At 44.8% G+C, this 16,108-nt stretch overlaps 1 protein-coding gene across 1 annotated transcript in view; it reads left to right on the top strand.

Annotated features, from left to right (window-relative positions):
• The window catches only part of LOC138251454 (uncharacterized), a 29,756-nt gene extending 21,063 nt beyond the window's left edge, over window positions 1–8,693 (top strand). The window contains exon 3 of the mRNA XM_069205651.1: window positions 6,520–8,693. Coding sequence (XP_069061752.1) covers window positions 6,520–8,597 — 2,078 coding nt within the window. The 3' untranslated portion in view covers window positions 8,598–8,693. The remainder of the gene's footprint in view (window positions 1–6,519) is intronic.
• The last annotated feature ends 7,415 nt before the right edge of the window (window positions 8,694–16,108 follow it).

Consider the following 16,108-nt stretch of genomic DNA (forward strand, 5'->3'; position numbering starts at 1 on the left):
GCCTATATGTATGTGTCACTGGGACCCTGTCACACAGGGCCCCAGTGCTCATAAGTGTGCATGTATATGTTCCCTGTGTAGTGACTAACTGTCTCACTGAGGCTCTGCTAATCAGAACCTCAGTGGTTATGCTCTCTCATTTCTTTCCAAATTGTCACTGACAGGCTAGTGACCATTTTTACCAATTTACATTGGCTTACTGGAACACCCTTATAATTCCCTAGTATATGGTACTGAGGTACCCAGGGTATTGGGGTTCCAGGAGATCCCTATGGGCTGCAGCATTTCTTTTGCCACCCATAGGGAGCTCTGACAATTCTTACACAGGCCTGCCACTGCAGCCTGAGTGAAATAACGTCCACGTTATTTCACAGCCATTTTACACTGCACTTAAGTAACTTATAAGTCACCTATATGTCTAACCTTTACCTGGTAAAGGTTAGGTGCAAAGTTACTTAGTGTGAGGGCACCCTGGCACTAGCCAAGGTGCCCCCACATTGTTCAGAGCCAATTCACTGAACTTTGTGAGTGCGGGGACACCATTACACGCGTGCACTACATATAGGTCACTACCTATATGTAGCTTCACCATGGTAACTCCGAATATGGCCATGTAACATGTCTATGATCATGGAATTGCCCCCTCTATGCCATCCTGGCATTGTTGGTACAATTCCATGATCCCAGTGGTCTGTAGCACAGACCCTGGTACTGCCAGACTGCCCTTCCTGGGGTTTCACTGCAGCTGCTGCTGCTGCCAACCCCTCAGACAGGCAGCTGCCCTCCTGGGGTCCAGCCAGGCCTGGCCCAGGATGGCAGAACAAAGAACTTCCTCTGAGAGAGGGTGTGACACCCTCTCCCTTTGGAAAATGGTGTGAAGGCAGGGGAGGAGTAGCCTTCCCCAGCCTCTGGAAATGCTTTGTTGGGCACAGAGGTGCCCAATTCTGCATAAGCCAGTCTACACCGGTTCAGGGACCCCTTAGCCCCTGCTCTGGCGCGAAACTGGACAAAGGAAAGGGGAGTGACCACTCCCCTGACCTGCACCTCCCCTGGGAGGTGTCCAGAGCTCCTCCAGTGTGCTCCAGACCTCTGCCATCTTGGAAACAGAGGTGCTGCTGGCACACTGGACTGCTCTGAGTGGCCAGTGCCACCAGGTGACGTCAGAGACTCCTGCTGATAGGCTCCTTCAGGTGTTAGTAGCCTTTCCTCTCTCCTAGGTAGCCAAACCCTCTTTTCTGGCTAATTAGGGTCTCTGCCTCTGGGGAAACTTTAGATAACGAATGCATGAGCTCAGCCGAGTTCCTCTGCATCTCCCTCTTCACCTTCTGATAAGGAATCGACCGCTGACCGCGCTGGAAGCCTGCAAACCTGCAACATAGTAGCAAAGACGACTACTGCAACTCTGTAACGCTGATCCTGCCGCCTTCTCGACTGTTTTCCTGCTTGTGCATGCTGTGGGGGTAGTCTGCCTCCTCTCTGCACCAGAAGCTCCGAAGAAATCTCCCGTGGGTCGACGGAATCTTCCCCCTGCAACCGCAGGCACCAAAAAGCTGCATTACCGGTCCCTTGGGTCTCCTCTCAGCACGACGAGCGAGGTCCCTCGAATCCAGCGACACCGTCCAAGTGACCCCCACAGTCCAGTGACTCTTCAGCCCAAGTTTGGTGGAGGTAAGTCCTTGTCTCACCTCGCTGGGCTGCATTGCTGGGAACCGCGACTTTGCAAGCTACTCCGGCCCCTGTGCACTTCCGGCGGAAATCCTTCGTGCACAGCCAAGCCTGGGTCCACGGCACTCTAACCTGCATTGCACGACTTTCTAAGTTGGTCTCCGGCGACGTGGGACTCCTTTGTGCAACTTCGGTGAGCACCGTTTCACGCATCCTCGTAGTGCCTGTTTCTGGCACTTCTCCGGGTGCTACCTGCTTCAGTGAGGGCTCTTTGTCTTACTCGACGTCCCCTCTCTCTGCAGGTCCAATTTGCGACCTTCTGGTCCCTCCTGGGCCCCAGCAGCGTCCAAAAACGCCAAACGCACGATTTGCGTGTAGCAAGGCTTGTTGGCGTCCATCCGGCGGGAAAACACTTCTGCACGACTCTCCAAGGCGTGGGGGATCCATCCTCCAAAGGGGAAGTCTCTAGCCCTTGTCGTTCCTGCAGTATTCACAGTTCTTCAGCCTAGTAAGAGCTTCTTTGCACCAACCGCTGGCATTTCTTGGGCATCTGCCCATCTCCGAGCTGCTTGTGACTTTTGGACTTGGTCCCCTTGTTCCACAGGTACCCTCAGTCAGGAATCCATCGTTGTTGCATTGCTGATTTGTGTTTTCCTTGCATTTTCCCTCTAACACGACTATTTTGTCCTTAGGGGAACTTTAGTGCACTTTGCACTCACTTTTCAGGGTCTTGAGGAGGGTTATTTTGCTAACTCTCACTATTTTCTAATAGTCCCAGCGACCCTCTACAAGGTCACATAGGTTTGGGGTCCATTCGTGGTTCGCATTCCACTTTTGGAGTATATGGTTTGTGTTGCCCCTATCCCTATGTTTCCCCATTGCATCCTATTGTAACTATACATTGTTTGCACTGTTTTCTAAGACTATACTGCATATTTTTGCTATTGTGTATATATATCTTGTGTATATTTCCTATCCTCTCACTGAGGGTACACTCTAAGATACTTTGGCATATTGTCATAAAAATAAAGTACCTTTATTTTTAGTATAACTGTGTATTGTGTTTTCTTATGATATTGTGCATATGACACTAAGTGGTACTGTAGTAGCTTCACACGTCTCCTAGTTCAGCCTAAGCTGCTCTGCTAAGCTACCATTATCTATCAGCCTAAGCTGCTAGACACCCTATACACTAATAAGGGATAACTGGGCCTGGTGCAGGGTGCAAGTACCCCTTGGTACTCACTACAAGCCAGTCCAGCCTCCTACAGGTCTCTAGTGTATATATTGTTTATAATACTTACCCTCAGAATGAGTATTGCCTCTAAGATATTTTTGGCCTTGTGTCACTAAAATAAGTGTCTTTATTTTTGGTAACACTGAGAATTGTCTTTTATTGTGTATAACTACTGTGTAACAATAGTGGTATTGCAGGAGCTTTGCTTGTCTCCTAGTTCAGCCTAAGCTGCTCTGCTACAGCTACCTCTAACAGCCTAAGCTGCTAGAACACTGACTACATTTCACTAATAAAGGATAACTGGACCAGGTATAAGGTATAGGTATCTAGGGTACCCACTACAAACCAGGCCAGCGTCCTACAGGTGTACATAAATAAAGAAGCAAAACGTGAAATTGAAAATTCTAAACTTCTGGAAAGGTGAGGGAATCTGAAGTTGGTGTCCTCAGATGGGTTCCTAAGGGCAGTGCAAATGCATCACTCAAAATACAATAAGGACGATGGGTGGCCTCAGTTGAATTTAGGAAAGGTCCACACTACCCATTGAAATTAAAATGTCATTTGTTGGTATTTGTTTGTTAATTAAATAACACATTTCATTATTTGTGTTCAATGCAAGCCTGTGCCTCTACTTTTGTGTTTTGTTTTGCTGTTCAAATCATCCAACTTGCTTAGGCCAGGATACTCGGTTTCTAGTAATGATTCAGTGGGGGTATCTGGTTCCAATAATGCATCAATGGGGGACCCTGTAGTCCAGTAGTGAGTAAATGGGGGTCAACAGAAGTAAAAAGGTAAGAACCACTGCTCGAAGAGAGGAGGGACCATATAAGTCCAAAGATTCACAATTATTGACCTGTGGCTGAAACCACTGCATTGCACAACCTCAATTAATATTCCTGGCTTGTTCCATTATTTTACTCTTCCCACATATGCTTCTCATTTTACAACAGTACAATATTGCTCCTATTTCGTGGAAGGCGTTCAAGAAACACATTTCCACTTAATTCCATTGCTGCTGGAAACAGCAGGCACCATTTCCATCTGAATTACGAAATCCACTGGTAGATCATGGATCTCTTCACTTTTAGAAGGGTATCTTAGCTGTTGAAATCTCCATGTGAAAGTCCTTGGAAAAATGAGGAATCAAACCCTGAATTGCAGACTCTTATGGAAATTCTTTGTTTCGTAGTGAATGCTGAGGTTTCAACTCATGATTGGCGCGATTTGTGTCACCACATGAGTAACAATTACTCCCGGCATCAGTAACTCCTGGAAAATACCTGCCCATTGTTCTTAATAAGAGCCTACAATGGATTGAATTTGATACCACATTAAGCGCCTCATTTACTTAAAAGTGGTGCAGCACGGCTCTGCACCAAATCTGGCTGCATCGTGCAGCGCCACTTCAGAATCTTAAAAGAATACGGCACACCCCTATGTTTTCCCTTTGTCTGGTGCTAAAAGGAGCTGCCTAACGTCAGCGCAGGCACTCTTGAACCATAGTGCAAGGTTGCCTGCATTGCACATGATGGTTGTTTATGTGCAGGAAGGTGTCCCTTCCTGCACATAAACAATCATTAAAGGCGTTTAAGTCTTCGTATGTGTGCTGCAGATTGCAGCACACACAGGAAAAGCAAAAACAAAAATAAATAAAAGTATTTCCCCTTGTAACGCCATGCTAACAACACCCCTGAGGAATCCTCGTAAATCTGGAGCAGCGTCAAAATGCAATGGTGTTGCAGTGGAACGCCCAGAGCAAAACCGATTGCACGCCCCTCTGATGCAGAAAACTGCGTTGTGGCCCATATTTTCAAGGGGGCGTTAAGCCATGGAAAGTGGCTTAACGTCGCCTTGTAAATATGGAAATGGCGCAGTGCCACCGGAGCACCACTAAAAGTGATGCTCATGGGGCCCTAAGGGCTTGTAAATAAGCCCCCAAGTTTCAATCACTCAACTTGAGATGTTGCCAAACCTGATATCTTTCAGGCAATCTGCATTACTGTGTGTCAGATCCAGTATCATCCTTTGCCTGAAGAGTATACTGCACTACTTCTAGTCTAAGTCTGGCATCACTAGGTATATGTCTAATATGAGACCATATCTCCTGATATTTGATTAATGAAAACAGTTGCAAATCTGCACACAAAGAATAACACCTTCGCACAGGGGCAAATTGTCTACTTTATCCAGAAAAAAGTTAAACTTGATGGCCTGAGCAACCTTGCAGTTTTCCAGGCATGCTTGATGAATAGGTTTGTACATTCCTCTTTGCTCCTTTGGATTGTCATTTCCAATAAAGTATTTGTACACAGTAAACAATTTAGTCTAGGGAAAAAGTCGGCTCGTTTTTCTTCATATTTTTTTTTCTGTACAGTAAAAATAGTATTACCATTAAGGAATCTCTTAGCTGACACCCATGAAGTTTTGGGATGGCCCTCTCCCCTTCTCACCCTGGAAAATAAATTATTCTTGGCCCGGATAGGGGAAAGTATCCAACGAGGTCAGAATGGAAAAGGGTTGAGGAGAGCTTGTGACTGCCGGAGCCTTATGGGTATGTGGGCATTAATAAACTTTCAAGGCTGACCGTGCCTTGAAATGCCCAATCCCCACCACTAGTGTGAGATTCACTCCTGCAACATACTGCACTGGCATTGGGTGATATTATGTGAGAGTGGCAAGTTTTATGCAGCAAGGTCAACTTTTGTGAATTCAAGCCCATATTTATACCTTTTGCCGCAAAACTCAGCAAACGCAGTTTTCCGGCAAAAAGTATAGCGCCGGCTTGCGTCATTCCAAAGCGCCAGCTGGGTACCGAATTTATGGAATCCCACAAGCCGGCGCTAAAGGTGGCCTAGCATCTAAAAAAAATGACGTTAGCCGGGTGGGGGTGTCGGTACAGGGGAAGGAGATTTTGCTTCATAAAATGATGGTAGGCTGGTTAAAGGCAAAAAAATTGGGTTAACCAGCCTAGCGTCATTTCCTGATGCAAAACCATGCATACCAAATAACTCCTGTCTTATAAGAGACAGGAGCCATGGCCACTACCCCAATGGCCAGCACAGGGGACCAGTGTCCCCTGGGCATGGCCATTGCACCCAGTGCCATGCAGGGGGTGGGGGGGGGGGTCCATTTTCAGGGCCCCCAAGGGCACTTAAAACATTTTTTAAAAAATACTTACCTATACTTACCCTACTTACCTGGGATGGTGTCCCCAACCTCTGGTGTCACTCTGGTGTGGGTGGGGCTTGGGGTAGGCACCATTATTACATATAAGATGAAAAGTTAGTTAATGGCATGTGCACAGCGCTCATTCACCCATGGTTTCTTGTTACCAAATAATTTAGAGAAAAGGTTACATTTGTCCCAAACAAGGATCTTTTGAAATCAAAGGATGATCCTTGTTCTTGCTGCTTAACATGTCAAGTCTGGTTCTGCGAGAGAGATTAGCTCAGCTGCAGGAGCTAAAGATTACGTATGTTTGGTTTAAAGAATGAATGTGTTAAACTCTCCAACTGGATATATTTTCTTCCAGATTTTTGTGGTTAGTTATTGCATTCTTTCATGTTTAATGGTCACTAACATAAATAAATGAACTTTTTAAAAACTTTTTTCTCCAGGATTCAATAGAGAAGTTAACTGTAAATCATCAGCTGCTAATCTCAATGATGCAGTCAGGAGTGTCACTAAAGCCGAAGACGTGAGGTTGGAAACCGAGCTGATGATGAAACCCTACGCCAATTGGGAAGAGTTCCTGATGCCTGCCCCCATCTCCATCGCCATCCTGGGAGAGCTGGCAGCCATTTCATCAGCCGGAGGGGATTTCTCTATCAACCTGAATCCACCAAAAGATGGATTCAAGTATCTGAAATACCCTGAGTCATTTTCTGCCACCCTAATGCAGGTTTGCAATAAGGCCTGGGGTTCCTTCAGCACTGCAAACAAAAACATGGATCAAATCAGGCTCCTCACAGGTTCCATGCCAAGTGCCACTAAAGAAATAGTCACAATTCTGTTCCAGAAGACGGACAGTGTTAATGCCCTTCTCCCACAGAAGCTAAGCAGGTTTCTCACACTGTCCAATGAATGCATATCATTAGCTCAGTCTGTGGAGATAAGTTTTAGTGAGACCATTCATCTAATCCAGGAGGTGCTTGAAGCTTGCCTGAACTCCAAGAAGGGCTACGAGAAGAAGCTGACCGATGTGAAGATCGCGCTGGAGCAGCTCACCATAAGAGAAGCATCTGCAAACAAATCTGTGCAAATGGCAGAGGAGTTCAGAAAGTCTACTGAGACACAACTAAAGGATGCATCAAATGCCTATAAAGATGCTTTGAAAAAAGTGCCCTCTGTGTGGGAAACCATGGCTGCCAATTTTGTGGGTGGTCTTCTTGACACACTGTCTTTCACCGTAAACAGAGTTATAAGCAAGGAACTTGGCACAGATATTCCTGCCAGTGGGGCTGTGGGTACTGTTAGTGATGCTGGCACAGGTGACGTGAGGTCCACCCAGGCGACTAACAATATCTGCTCCAAGTCCAATCAGATGACAGCTATCACAGAAGGACTTCGAAAAGTCATAGACAGAAATGGGGAAACTATTAATATGAAGATTGTTTATGATGAAAGAGAGCAGACAGTTTCAACAAACTATGTAAAAAGACTGATATTGTCTTTGAAACAGGATATAGCGGATGAAGTTGAATGTAAAGCACAAACAATAATGGATGGTGTTTTACAATCTGGCATTGCTATTTGTGAAGACTTGGAAAGAGCTGCATTATCCAAGAATACAGATAACAAGCAATTGAAATCAATTGCTGAAAGGATAAATTCTTTATTTAGCAGCTCATTAAAAGTTGATTCCTATTGTAAATCAGTTACATATTCTCAGCCTTTACAGCAAAAGCCACCGAATGCGGCCAAAGCTCAAGGTGGAGGCGGTATGGGCACCCAGTCTGCACAAATGGCACAAGCACGAGTGGAACAAGCCACACTTCAATTAGACAAAACTCAGAAAATGTACAAGGAATCCTTTGAGAACCTCAAAAAAGAAAATGAAAAACTAACATTGATCCTGGTTGAAATGAGGAGCCATAAACTGGAGCAGATTGATTTTGACACAGCCAAAAATATGCTCATTAAAGGCCTAGATGCCCTGGGAAAGGTGAAGGAGCAGTGGGAGAAGATGATCCGCTTCTTTCAGATGATATCCAACCTCATTAATTCCTGCCTAGGAAAAAATGTCAATGAATTAGTGCAGTCCGTGAAATCAGTCCAGAGCATTCCCAACTATTCTAACGATGCGTTTGTGAAGGACATGTTGTACAACCAAGCATTCAAAGCCAGCAATGTTGCAAACTTAGTCAACATGATCTCATCTACCTACTGTGAGGTGTCCGAACGCTACCTGATGGACCGCGTGAGCGCTTTAGGAAGACTGCTCACCATGAATCCCTCTAATCCTGCATTTCAGATTGAGCGTGAGAAATTACAAAGTGGTTGTGCAGAGGCACAGAAATCAATCCAAGATTTAGTCATTTCAAAAAAACAAGATTTTGACATGAGTATAGAATCAAGAGTTGATGCAATCAATTGCCAGCTGGGGGCAGCCATCCCACCCATGTCAACAGTAGAAAAGGAGAGCATTAGTGAGGCTGTAAAGTCAGGGGCAAGTGAGGTGGAAAACTCGGGGTGACATGAATCTAGACATATCTAGCTTTGTCTAACAGGGGAACTATATACTTGTTAAGTCATATTTAATTCCTTAAGCTTTGAAAATAACTAATTGGAGTTTCTATTTTAGTGGGTGGTAAGCACCTTACATTGGGTGTATCACGTTTCTTGTTCACATTTACATTTTGTCAATTTATTTAAAATGTAATTCATTTGAAACTGAATGGTAGGTAGATATCAAGCAATGATGGCCCACTTATTTGCACTGGTATGCTAGATACCTCTGTGCATGAACTCATAGTCATGTTTGATACTTCTGCCTTGAAATCTAAGCACTGTTAAAAATATCTGTCCTTGATCTTAAGCGTGTGTCAAATACCTCTACTCTTGATCTCAGAGTCCACAAGATACATCTGTCCTCAAACTCATAGGTGTGTCTTTGAATTCAACTGAGTCTCAAATATCCTGGTGAAATTAAAGAATTGTCAGGTACCCTGCTTTGACAAGGAATTCTGTATTTAGAGTACCACCACCTCCAACTTCGTACAGGATTTCCAGACTAGGCCTTCTACGGACCATTTAGGTGGGTGTTAACCTGTTGAATATTGCACTTAGCAATAAATAACTAATGTTCATCCTAAAGACGGTCACATTGAAATCATTAACAATGCTCTTAACTACTCCAACTATCAATCACATAGGGCATATTTATGGCCAAGTGGCACAGCAAGTCACCTTGCTGTGCTGCACCACAGGGAAAGGGTAGGAATGCTCCACACTATCCCAATATGACACATTCCTCTTCTTTGCCCAGGGCTGGCTCACAACAGCTGCCTAGCACCAACACTCCATTGCATGTAGGATTATTTTTGTGCAGGGATGGCATAGGATTGTTTTTGTGCAAGGAGGGCACCTTCTTGCACAAAAAGCAATCCCTTGAGACTTATTCTTTCTATGTGTGCTGCAGAATGCGGACAGCAGGACAGAAAATATAGTCACATGAATCTGGATGGGGGCTATGGGATATGTACTAGTGCTCAGAGCGGTTGTGGCAAGACCAGCATGTGTGGGTGGTGAAAAATTAAACAGGAAGTACAATATGATGTTTCCTTTCTTTGTTTCTGTATGTAACCTATAATTGCACATTATACACTTAGAATTCTATGTGAGCACACTAATGTTTTGGAATCATAATAAAATAAACAATAAAAAGATTGCAATTTGTGTGTATGCTAAACTGGACATAGACACTCATAGGCTATCTAATGACAAAAATATTATAAGTGTTCAGTGATTTAGCTAAAAGATGTACACCAACTTCTTTTGTATTTTATCCTTAATCATGTCAGTACTTCTATGTTTAGCTATTGTAATCTAGCACAATAAGGTTTTCTGTCTATGATTTTTTTTATTTTTCAGTTCTATTTCTTTTGAGGGGAGGTTGTCTCAACTCTGAACCTAAAACAAACCAAAGGATAATGACTAAGGGCCTGATTAAGATCTTGATGGTCTTACTGCTGTCCCGCCATTTCAAGTACTCTGTCGAGCTGACGGAGTACTTCCCAGCATATTTAGATGTTAGCGGTTGGGAAACAAACCCCCACAATGGAGGTTTCCAATGCTGGCTGATAGTAATGCGCGATCATGGGGCTGGTGGTGTACCACCAACCAGATTTAGATATCCCAGCTGTAGTGGTGGTGTAACGGTGCTGGGTTAGCAAAGGAGGAGGGGTCTCCCATTGGATTATTTGTTGGTATAAGTGTTATTAATGCAATGTATGGATCAACTTATGTCAACACAAATTCCAACCACAAATACAAAATAAAATATACTTACATGTATGTCGCCTGAGCAATTGTGTAGTGACACCCCTCCCTGTATATGTCCCATGTACTGCTCACCTTTGTGTCCTGGGAAGACAGGGTCGGTGTCCTTTGTGGTTGAGTGGCAGCACCATTGGCAGGACTCCTCCAGTTGGGTTGAATTAGAAAAGGTAAGCAAAAGGGAGGAAAAGGTGGGTTTTCACCCCCTTCTCCCCCAAACTGCTAGCCTTGGTGAGGAGGTATTCCCGCTACAGTTGTCGGGATGGCAGATCCATATCTGCTTGATGGTAACAGTGCTCGGGGTCCCACTGCCAGGCACTGTTTCCTATTGCACTGCAGACACAGGTTTAGATTCCTGGTGGAGGCAGCAGAACTGTAGCAGTTTTTTCGGCTATGGTCCTGCCAACATCCAAATAGGATGAGCGAACCGGTCTATACTCACACGGAATGTGAACGGATTGGGAAATATAATGAAACGGGGACTGATGACAGCATATATTTGGTGGTTTAAGCCAGATGTGGTACTCTTAAAGGAGACCCACCTAAGGGGTACCCAGTGTAATTTCTCTTTCTAAAAGCTCGTGGAGCGTATACCATGTTTGCACATGCAGGGTTCACAACAGGGTCCAGGAGAGTAGCAATTCTTATCCGGAAGTCTCCCTCATTTCACATACATAGAACATGGAAGGGACCTATGCTGCAGTCTAGGGCCTATGAGGGTGTCAAACTGTTACTATGGGGAGCGTATATGCCCCTCCTAGACTTCAACAACCAACACTGAACAAATTGATAGGGATCTTGCTGGACACTGACCCCTCCTTACATATCATTGAGGGTGACTTTAATGATATAATGGCCCTGGCTATGGATAGATCTCAGAAGAACCCGGTCCCATCTCGCCACACACCATTGGCTGACTTTGCGATGTTGCTGGGGCTTTCTGGTCTATGGGGACGTCAACACCAAAGTGACAGAGGCTACTCCTATTACACAGGCACACGTGTCTTTTCCTGGCTCGGTTATTTCTTCACACTGACTGGGATGAGTTGAAAGACATATCAAGCTGAAGATCTTGCAAGGGACTATCTGACCATTTCCCACTATAGGTATTGATGGGACAAAAATCCTCTGGGACTAACAAAGAGTGGAGATTAAATACATGGGAACCACGAGATGCTCAACCTCTGTGAGAGGTCCTAACCAAATCGACGCTTTATTTCACTGAGAACAAGGCATTAGGGGCATCTGGTGTATGGGGGGCATATAGGGCCTTTAATAGAGATAGAACTCAAAACGTGACAGCCCATAAGAATTAAAAAACAACCAGGGACCTGAAAGAATTAGAACAGAAACTTCTGGCATCAGAACCATTAATATCACCTCAACAGATCTCCTGTCATTGAGAAGGGCGGAGGCCTTTAGAGCAGAATATGTAGCTCTGGCATCAGAAGATGCATGCAAGCTAATGCTTGCCACATAACATTGCGTTTATGATTTAGATGCATAAGCTGGGAAACTATTCCCGTGGTTAACGTGCCAGGAAATTGCCGCTAGATGGGTACACTAAATCAAGGATGGCAATGGTGTCCTATGTGATACAGTCCCACACAGTTAGCAGAATATATGGCAGAGATTGATCTGCTCACTCTTTATTGTGAAGACTACGACACACCAGAAATGGATCTCACTCTCACAGAATTACAGGCAGCTATTTCTGAACTGAATTCAGAGAAAACCCCAGAGCCGAATGGCTTGCCAGTGGAATTCTTTAAAAACCAAACTAACATACTGGCCCCGCACCTGCTAAAATTATTCCAGACAGATCTTCGCAGGGCTGTAATAGTGGAGATATATAGGGGGTCATTCTGACCCCGGCAGTCTAAGACCGCCGGGGCCAGGGTCGGCGGGAGCACCGCCGACAGGCCGGCGGTGCCCCGCAGAGCATTCTGTTCGCGGCGCTTCGGCCGCGGTCAGAAGAGGCAAACCGGTGGTCTCCCGCCGGTTTACCGCTGCCCTTTGAATCCCCCATGGCGGCGCAGCTTGCTGCGCCGCCATGGGGGATTCTGACACCCCCTACCGCCATCCTGTTCCTGGCGGTTCGCCCGCCAGGAACAGGATGGCGGTAGGGGGTGCCGCGGGGCCCCTGGGGCCCCGCCGCCCGCCAACATTAGAATCAGGCCCATAATTCCGGTAGCCCCCCAGCACAGTGTGGCTCATATTACCCGATATCTTTGCTAAATATGGAAACAAAGGTACTTGTCACTGTCTTAGCCTCGCGACTCGTGAGAATTGTCACTCTACTGGTCCATGAGGACCAATCCGGTTTCATCTGTTTTCATGCCTAAATGATCCACTAGAGGGAGCCCCCATAGACTGTACAACTGGAAGATGGAAGTGCAGTCTAGACCTGACTCCGAAGTGGTGATATCTTTAAATGCCATCAAGACATTTGATGCCATACATTGGCCCTTCATAACACTAACTTTGCAGAGAATGTGGTTTGGACTGTAGTCCTTGTCATGGCACACTCCAGTTTATGCTAAACTGGTGGTGACAGTGAAAGTCAATGGAACTCATTCAGTAGAGTTTCCCATCGAAAGAGGGAATAGACAGGGTTGCCCCCTGCCACCCCTCATGTTTGCCTTGACCCTAGAACCACTGGCCTGTCTTGTACACATGCGCCCAGACATCAGAGGTTTATGTGTGCAGAAATCCCTGATTCCAGAAGAAATAATATTTGTGTATGCGGATGATATCCTTCTGTATAGAACACACCGAGAGCTATCGATCCCAATGTTTTTCAAAGTTTTTGAATGGTACGGAACTCATTCGGAATACAAGTTAAATTGGTGTTAAACAGTCCTATTCCCAGTTAGCAGTATTCAAGCTCAGATAGGCCTCCCTGGGCAGCTGAAGGTAACAAGTGAGAAATTTCATTATCTGGGGGTCTTAGTTACACCCGATCAGGGGAAATCTATCCACCTTAATGTAAGGAAGGTACTCCTGGAATTCCAAGCAGATGCAGATCGATGGGCACCACTCTCCATCACCATTAAAAAATGATCACTCTCCCTAAATTCATACACGCTTTGCAAAACACCTACTTCAGGAAATATTCGTAAAAATAGGTGATAAACTGCAGAAACTATTATGGAATAATGCCATCCTAGAATAGCCTTGTGCACTCTACAACAACACTCTTGCAGTGGTGGAACAGCACTCCCTAACCTCAGGGCCTATTACTGGGCCTCCCACTTAATTGCTATTGAGGAGAGGGGCCACCAGAGTTGTGAACACCCCACCTATGCATTGGAGTGCACGAAATTCCAAATGCGCTCCTACCACCATTATCTTTATGGCGGGAAGGGTACGAGACGTCTATCACTACCTACCCAGCTGGCCATGGAGGCATGGCATAGGGCTAATAAGTGCTTAGGATGGGCACACTGCATCATCCAGGCGACCCCACTCTGGATGGGAGAGATTCTTAAAGAACTTGGGAAACTGACAGGCTTTGCGGTCTGGGATCTTTTGGACATCTCTTTAATAGGAGACAACCTAGAAGAAGGAACTATGATGTCCTTTGCAACCCTTCAGAATGAATTTGATCTAAATGAAACACAATGCTATAAGTACCTCCAACATGCCTATGCCTGGAAATCAGAGAACGTTTCCCTGGCCCCTAATGCTAGTTCGCCACTGGAAAGTAGACTTCTGTTGGAGCAAATAACATAAAAAAGCCTTCTCTGTAGTATACAAACCATTAAAAATAACATTCCTGACACACTCCCGAAACGTAGGCATAGATGGGGGACTAACATAGGTGGGTTAGTTGATTTAGATTGGGAGGCTGCAATCATGTTTCCAAGGGAAATAGCACTAAAATCCAGTCTAAAGCTCATCCAGTTTAAAACTTTACACAGTATCTACTATGATAGGTCCCGGCTGCACATAATGGGCAGGGCAACCTCTATTGGATGCCTGCGATGCGGGGAGCCGTGCAGATACATGTCCGAATATCCACACCATACTCCTAGAACCGAGCAGAGTGTTAGGGACGACACTATCAGGGGAGCCTAAGTTTGTGCTTTTAGGAATCCTCAATGATGTAGACCTTCTAAGTTTGAAACTCATATTCTGCAGCTTGGGGTTATTAGTCGCAAAGCGTGACCTGGCCGACCACGGGGAGCCCCAGATACGACTAGAATGTCCAAATGGAAAGTCGACATGGGCCTTTATATGGTGGCAGAGAGAGAACCTTATAAAAGTAGAGGCTGTCTCCGTAAATTTCATAAAGTGTGGGGTAGCTGGATTGACTGTTATGGTCTGGGTACGCAACACAATGTTGAAGAGGGGCCTCAGTCACAGGACTAATGATGCGTAGTTTTTCATTCATTGTGCAATTTAATTCAATGTAGAGCTTCCAGTCCTTCTGTCTGTATGATGTTCTAAAGTATGATGATTTGCTTGATGCAATGATGGACTCCTGCTCAATGTTTTTTCATTATGTTGGGCACAGGTTGGTGCTCTAGTTGTACTGTCTCATAAAATGCAGATAAAAATATATATTTTTAAAATACGTGAGCGCACCTCCAAACCAGTGGACGGGAAATCCAACAGAAAAAGAACAGCGGAACCTGTACCGCCAAGATCTAAATCACGCCCTAATTTACTACATTATAGCAAGATAATTATTGAGTGTACTCAAGGAGCACTTGTGCATTTTAAGGTATCAGGGACTGAATGCCAAATAATTCGAAGAAGATTCTACTGACAGTAAAAAAGTTAAAAGAGGCTACAATATTACCATTCACACTTATGTATCAGTCCTCAATAGGGACAACTCAAAGTGCTAGTTAAACTGCAGCTGAAGAGGATACTGAGAGGCAATGCAAAGTTTGCTTTTCAGTGTCCCACCTATGGGTCAACGTATAACATCAGCAAGCCTGTGGATCAACATACAAAATTAACATACATGAGCTGAAATTACCTGACATTTACAAAAAAGCTGTCATCCCCCCGGCTGTCTGACATGTCTAGGAATATGATTAGTTTGGTTTTTCTCTTATTGCTAAGAAATTTTCAAATTAAACAAAATATAAATATGAAAAGGCGATATATAAATGCACTTAGATAACTGTAACTGTGACATCAATCAATCAGTCTATCAATCAATATTTGTAAAGCGCGGCTACTCACCCGTGAGGGTCTCAAAGCATTGCATTTATGATATATCTTCAGACATCCCTAGTGGTCTAGCTGAGATTTATATGCCTACTGAGGGTAAATCAGCCATACAAATGCCCAAACTGCACTCAGGCAGGACAGAAAATAAGGTCTAGGTATGTATAATTCAAAATAAGTACAGAGGGAGTGACCATATGCTAGGGGGTTGCAGTGAAACTGCTTTTAATACTTCCTGGTGGTCTAGTGACAGGTTCAATCCCTTCCTGGGGTCAGATTAGTCACAAAAAAGGCCTATCTGCCCCTAGTCGGGCTGATCCCATTGGCCATGATATGCAAAATTCTAGATAAAGTACACAATGAGCGACCATCTATCAGGGGGTGGCTCTTAGTAAACCTTGGCGTTGTGTCAGCAGCTTCCATCCCTCTGGGGGCAGATCAGCCACATGAATTGCTGAACTGACCATCAGGGATGTAAACCATGACCAAACAAAAAATAATAAAAATATGACTATAGAAAACTTA

Source organism: Pleurodeles waltl, chromosome 1_2 (genome assembly GCF_031143425.1).
Source record: "Pleurodeles waltl isolate 20211129_DDA chromosome 1_2, aPleWal1.hap1.20221129, whole genome shotgun sequence".
NCBI lineage: Eukaryota > Metazoa > Chordata > Amphibia > Caudata > Salamandridae > Pleurodeles > Pleurodeles waltl.